This window comes from Bidens hawaiensis, unplaced genomic scaffold (assembly GCF_021521415.1).
Source record: "Bidens hawaiensis isolate Kalapana, Puna unplaced genomic scaffold, B.hawaiensis_p1.1 tig00004617_1, whole genome shotgun sequence".
In the NCBI taxonomy this organism is placed as follows: domain Eukaryota; kingdom Viridiplantae; phylum Streptophyta; class Magnoliopsida; order Asterales; family Asteraceae; genus Bidens; species Bidens hawaiensis.
Window position 1 is genome coordinate 342,361 of NW_027491281.1, and position 7,588 is coordinate 349,948.

Here is a 7,588-nt window from a genome sequence, read left to right on the forward strand (position 1 = left end):
TTTGAAACTCGACTTTGATCTTTTGTTTTGAATTATTATTTCCCAATGTTTTCTCGGTGTTGGCAAATAACTTCGTCGCGGTCATAATATCATCCCATTCCTTTAGTATTCCATCCCTACCAGTGAGTGTGCGGATCAACTCATCACACTTGACATTCTTGCGGAAGGCACCGCGAAGCAGGTCCTTGCTTATCCCACCAATGTTCAGACTTTCGTCATTGAACCTGGTGATAAAATCTTCTATGGATTTATTATCCCGGCGGATAACATCCAGATACTCTGATTGGTCACGCGTGTGCTTCTTCTACTGGCTGAACTTTTGTGAGAACTTCTTCACTAGATCATCCCAATTAAAAATTTGACCATCAGGTAGCTTTTTGAACCATTCCCTCACTGCCCCTGTTAGTGTCAATGCGAACATAAGACACCAATAGGGGAGCGTCCATCCACTCACACCACCCACCGACACAAAGTTCTGCAAATGATCACTTGGATCAGTTATGCCATTGTATCTACCCACCGTTGTAGATATCTTAGCATTGACAGGAAAAGGTGATGTCGCAATGTTAGCTATAAATTTTGACTTCTCGGCAAAGGCTGCCGGGCGGTAAGGTTTGGTGAAGTCCTCTTCAGCATCACTGTGATATTCGGTATAGCGGACTACATCCCGCGGACGACTGCTTCTTGCCCTCGAACTCATCCTGCTATCACCCGTGTATAAACTGTAGTTTCTCGGGTGATAAGTTGAGTCATAGCCATCATATTCATCAAAGTAGTAAGGCATCCGCATGTCCATGCGAGGATGAGGGCGTAACCTTCGTGGTTCAACAAATTCTTGTTCGGTTTGTTGACTGTAACGGATCTGACTTCCCCTCACCGTTGGAGGAGGAGAAAGAGATATCCGGGGAGATTCTTCGTAAGTCAGTGCTCGAGCGTGAAGATATGCATTCCACACTCTACGCTCGTATTCCACTTTCAAGCTTTCTTGTTGGGCATGAAGCCGTTCCTCCGGGGACAACAGTCCGCCGGATCTGGAATTATGACGGTGAGACCTCGCCAAATCAGAATCACCGGAATCGTCTTCCGGATCCAATACTGAACGAGTTTGGTGGGTCTCCCTCATGATTCGTCCAAGGTCACCCAGATTAGAGCCTTCTGGAGCCGTAACATGTCCTAAATCAGTAGGAGTTGGTCCAGTTGGCACAGTGACACGCTCAAGAGTATGACCACCAAGTGTTGTATCAATGGCTCGTGAACCCGTAGCTGTACCACGTGCAAACATACTGGAAGCAAATCCCTCAGGTGCTTCAGTATTAATGACACGTGGTGTTTGTGGAGGAGTTCCCGTCGGCCCCTCGGGAAGTTTACTCATACTTTAAACGAACCGAAAAACAAACGAAAACTTGTGCTGTTCTAACACCAAAACGGATGGCGCCAATGAAGAAACACGGATCCGATCCCTTGGTATGGGTCCTGGATCCAATGAGTCCACAGGGTAAAATACGATAATTACTAACACAGTATGAGCACAACTTTCCGAAGTCCAATGACCAGAACATGCAAAACAGACACTGTGAGTCTGGTTATAGGAAGGACAAGAGGGGGGGTCTTCCTGTAACCCCCCTCCGGCGTGAGAATCAGTAACGTTCGTAAAGGAGAAAGCAATGAAAACTAAGTAGACTAAGTATAGTCAGAGTATGTGTAAGTCAGAGTGATTGTCCATGAATGAATACCTCATGCAGGTTGACGAGGTATTTATAGCCGAAGGATGTTGGAAGATGATTAGGCCACCTGTCCTCTTCTAGAAGGCCTTGATAACATCCTGAACGCGTGTCCTTCTGTGATAAGTTGAGCTATACGTCCCATGTGCATGGGTATAACAACCTGGACACGCGTCGCCTTAAGATAGGACGTGTTGCACCCTGGCCATGTGCACGGTTATAACAACCTGGCTAGGTGTCCTTTGCTCATTGGCAGGTGAGTCACGTATTCTTCAAGTAACAATCGTGGACACTCTTCTAGAGGATAGTTAGTTAATGACAGCTGTCTAGTTGGCATTTCCTTCCGGTCACTTTGGCGGATCGATGTCCTATCTCGCGGATGACTTCTGAGGCTTCCTGGATGCTTCCGCGTAAGGTGTGAGTACGTTCTTCCTCTACCGTGTCATGCGGGTGATCCATATGTCCTGCGGGTGTTAAATGAGAGGTTCCTCTAAGACCCGCGGGTGGTACTTAAGGGTATTTGGGTCTTTTTGGTACCCTACCTCTATACATACCTACATACATACGTACCTTCATTCTTTCTTTCATACTTACATTCATACATACTTTCAATCATACATATACGTTTTAAGAGCATTCCGCCCTATAACCTTCGCATATATTATTAGGGTATGTTCCCTACATTCGCCGATATTATTAGGGTCGGTTCCCTACATTCGCCGATATTATTAGGGTCGGTTCCCTACATTCGCCGATATTATTAGGGTTGGTTCCCTACATTCACCGATATTATTAGGGTCGGTTCCTTATTTAACCATACATTCCATTCGTCATATAACCATACATAACTTTCTTTGTATAATCGTACTTTCGTACATACTCATTTCATTACGTACTTTCATACATACATATTTCATACTAGGCATACTACATATTACTTTCCATGTTGATACGTGCAATATCCAAAGATCGTTCACGCACCGACAAGCATTCATTCATAACATCCATACATACTATCATAACAATCATTATAGCATACGCTTACCAACTAAGGCAAGAGTATTAACGTTCACATTAGTATGCACACAGCCCCGAAAACATAACAAGGAAGTGGGGCTAGAAACTCACCTGCGTTCTGTTACATTCACCATTAATGGTTATTCCTTTCTTTAGCTGTGCGTGACTAATTGTATAATAATTACACGTAACAATTAACTAGCACTACCCATATCGTGTTTCTAGTTTAATTATAACCCTCAACGAAAGGGGATCAGGGGGCAGCACCCCTGGTAGCGGGGTTCTAGGGGCGTTAGTCCCTAGCGAGGTCCAAGGGGCTGACTCAAATCGTTGTTTCGCGTCTAGATCTAGCGGTTTAGGATCCATATATTATCATAACGTTATTACCTCGGATCGATGCTCAGGTTTTCTTGGTTATTTCGGCTAGAGGGAGAAATAGAGAGAGGGATCTTAAGTGTGTGTTTTGGATTAGGGAATTAATGGATAATTATGGTACTTATACCATGGGTCATGGGATTAAGCCCATGGTTTTTCTTCCTTATTTACCCAAGTTCATCACCCACATTTATTTAATCCAACACAAGCCCATCTCATAATCACTAATATTATTATTTCTTAAACCATAACAGGAAACAGGATGTTACAAAAACTCAATTATTTACGATTTTTCTTATAAACTATAATTCGCTACATGGACTTGTGTGTTTACTTGTTACTTGCTCATAACTACTTGCACATGGATTACTTCTAGAAAGTATGATCATATCCCCCCCCCTCCCTCTTGCACTCAGGACTTTTTTATGCGTGGAAAGGGGACTCATTATCCGAGTACGTTAGATTTTTACCTTCGGGAAAGGACCTTATTTGCTTGAATACACTTGTTCATGGAATTTTATGGTTTTTATGTATTATATTAAAATAAGTGAACTCATCAACTATTAAGTTAGTTGACATTTTGTTTTATATACGTGTTATAGGTATGCTTATTAGAGGATGAAACAAGAGAAGACTAGACATAGGATTATTAATAAAGTGTTTGACAAGTTTCATTTCCTTGTAATTTTTCTTATTTGCAAAAGAACTAGTTGTTTGAATCATCAATTAAATAATGACAATATTGTCACTTAATAGTATCGCATGTGTCTTGAACAATCTTTACGTCACACCCGGACGTATTCAGCTTTAGCTGGGGTGTTGCAATTCGTTTGGAAGAATGTCGATTCGATCCGTTTAAAAGTTAATTCGATTTGTTTGGATATTCAATTCGATTCGTTTGAATATTCAATTCGGTCCATTGAATATTCAATTCGATCCATTTAAATATTCGATTCAATCTGTTTGGATATTCGATTAGATTCGTTTGTATATGCGATTCGATTCGATTCGTTTGAATATTTAATTCGATCAGTTTGAATACTCGATTCGATTCGTTTGAGTATTTGATTTGATTCGTTATCTAAACTAGATTCGATTCGTTTGGCTATTCAATTCGATTTGTTTGGCTTATTCAATTTGATTTGTTTGGCCTTAGGACAAAGTAGCGTGATGGCTTGAGTAATAAGGCTTAGACAGAAAGCAGATGATCAACACCTATATATGTTAAAAAGTTAGTCGTGCTCGGTTGAAGAGAGATGTTACCATCAATTCCGAAAGAAGCAGGACCTAGGTGAGTTCTAGCCCAATTTCCTTGTTATGTTTTCGGGGCTGTGTACATACTCGATGTGATTAGTTAATATACTTACCTTGAGTGGTAAGTGTATGATATGTGAATGCTTTATGAATGATAAACGAGTTATATATAAATGATATAGAAAATGCTAATAGTATTTATTAAAGTATATATATATATATATATATATATATATATATATATATATATATATATATATATGAATGATTTCTTATGAATGATTTCTTTATTTAATTATTTTAAATAATACACTAAATAATAATATAAAACATTACATTAATAATAATATAAAACATTATGTTGATACTAGTCTGATACAAGATTATCGGGTCTTCCATCCCACAAATGCTCGACCAACTCATGTCGAACGTTGCCGTGTAACTCACGGATCTTGATGCTATTTATGTTGTCTAGTCGTTTTTCATTAGTGATCGTCGATTCTTGTCTTGGAATATCACCTTGGTTATGGTAGTTTTGACAAATAGCTTTGCCCTCGTCTTCTAGTATCATGTTATGTAGGATTATACACGTGATGAAGACTTCCGTTATCTTCTCCCTTGTCCAAAATCTTATTGGATTCGCCAACATTGCCCATCTTTTCTTTAGGACTCCAAACGCCCTTTCAATATCTTTCCTTGTCGATTCTTGCTTCTTCGTGAAGTACTTTCGTTTGTCAGAAACTGGAGACGCGTAAGCTTGAACAAGTATCCTCCATTCGTTGTAAATACCATCAACGAGGTAGTACCCATACTTGAAATGTTCTCCATTTGCAAAAAAAGCTTGAGGAGGTTCAACCCCGTCGATAAGGTCATCGATTATCGGTGACTGATCGATAACATTGAGGTCATTATTAGACCCGGCAACCCCAAAGAACGCATGCCAAATCCAAAGATCCTGTGACGCCACCGCCTCAAGTACAATAGTAGGGCCGGGGTGATCACCTCGATGGAATTGACCTCGCCAAGCAGTGGGACACATAGCCCAACCACCATGCATACAATCAAGGCTACCGAGCATCCCGGGGAAACCATGCTTTTCACCGTGCACCTCATATATGCGTTGGATATCAAACATTGTTAGTCTACGTAAGTATCTCCGCTTGTATAGCGATATGACCCCTAAATTTAATTATTAAAGTTATATAAGTTATGTAAATATTTGAAAAATATATAAACAAACGTAAAAAAATATATACCTCTACAAAAGTGGTTAAGCGCATCGCGTCCGGTCTTTTTAGCCATTTGTAGATACTCGTCCAACATGTCCGATCCAACACCATACGCTAGTTGCTGAAGAGCGGTGGTAGTTTTTTGAGTAGCCGTGAACCCGGGCTTTCCTCTAGCGCAATCCCTTTGTTGAAAATACTCAAAGTGCTCTGGCAAGTCATTTGCTAGACGCATGAATAATCGTCTATTCATTCGAAAACGGGTTCTAAAACTATCCTCACCATATGTGGGATTGGAACTAAAATAGTGACGTATCAAATTTTCGTTAGCGGTCTTTCGATCACGAATACGCGGTTGGCGGAACAATGGGGCTCGGGGGAAATTTTGATCTCTCAAAAAGCTTAACGTTGTTTGAACCGCTTGACAAATGAGTTCGCCTTCTTCGGTAGAATAGGAAGACGAAGACGATGACGACGATGCCATTTATAAATATGCAAATAGAAGTTTTGATAGAGAGAATGTATGGTTTGAGTTTTTATAAAAAGTGTGGATTTGTATTTATAGGTAAAAAAAAATTAAATATATTTGACTGGCCAACGGTAAGGTTGACCAGTCAACGAGGCTCCAACGGCTACATTTCCCCACAGTCACACCAACGCTGGACATCCGCGCCCCGTCCTTTGCGAGCCATTACCCACAGACTAATGGTTCATATTTAAACACATCATCAAACTATTTAACATACTAAAGGGTATTATAGTAATCTATGTCTTTTTTTCTCTCTTCATTATTATATCTTTATCATTAATTTATTTTAAACAAAATTGTTATCATATATTTCTGTCATCTCTTATAACCAGAATGTGTTTATGATAATATCATATTGGTTTTGTTTTAAATTATTTTAAAATCAAAATGCATTTAACGGTGATGTATTTTATTATAGGGATGAGCATGGGATGGTACCGGTATCGACCGGTACCGATCCCAATTTTCTCGATCCTGAAAATTGTAAATTCTTGATACCGGTACTCGTAGCGAAATATTCGATTCGATACCGGTACCGAGGGTAAAAAATCAGGAAATACCGGTACCGGTACCATACCGATCCCGGAACTTAAAACTTTGGTACCGATTCGGTACCGAATGTACCAAATCGGTACCGATTTCGCTATCGGTACCGGTACGGTACCGGTACCAATCGGTACCGGTACCGATTTTGCTGTCCCTATTTTATTAGATTTTTTTTATATTAGCTTTCATTATTAACAACTTCACGTTAATATCCATTCATTTAGGTATACCCATCACCAAATTTTAATTCAAAATTTGTTATTAATTTCAAACTTTTTTCATTTTTTTAAACCAAAACGTAAATGTAACTTATATTACTACTAGAAATTTAAAAGAATGTAGCAAAAAGCATTAATAGTGTTTTGTTTAATAATTACGGTTATGTTTTTACAAAAACATTTATTTTTATATGTTTAATATACCTAATACTTATTTCACATATAATATAATATAATTGTATTTCACACACTCACAATAAGTTGTTACATTTTTGTAATCTAATAGTACATTTTTTATACACGTGTAATTTTTATTTTGCATGTGTAATTTATATATTTATATGTAATTTATATATATATATATATATATATATATATATATATATATATATATATATATATATATATATATAGTGTATGTAACTTGTATAAATTTTGTAATTTTGGCTAATTTGTGTATTTTATGTAATTGGTGTATTTTGCGTTCGTGTACCTTATGTAGTATATGTAGTTAATAATTTATGTAATTTAGTGTATTTCGTGGTTGGGTAATTAATGTATTTTGAGTAATTTATGAAATGATGTATATGTATTTTCGGTAATCGGTGTATATATAACTTGGGTAATTTATGTGGATTGTATATTTTGTAGTATTTTGGGTAATTTGTATATTTGAGGGGTAAATTATGTAACTTGTGTAAT

General features: G+C 38.2%; 1 protein-coding gene across 1 annotated transcript; it reads right to left on the reverse strand.

The window, feature by feature from the left end:
• Window positions 1–4,734: 4,734 nt before the first annotated feature.
• Window positions 4,735–5,828, reverse strand: LOC143627171 (uncharacterized). The gene is made up of 2 exons (XM_077097054.1): window positions 5,624–5,828; window positions 4,735–5,207 (listed from the first exon to the last, which is right to left on the reverse strand). Exons 1-2 carry the CDS (start codon window positions 5,826–5,828, stop codon window positions 4,735–4,737), a joined length of 678 nt encoding a protein of 225 aa, XP_076953169.1.
• Window positions 5,829–7,588: the final 1,760 nt, after the last annotated feature.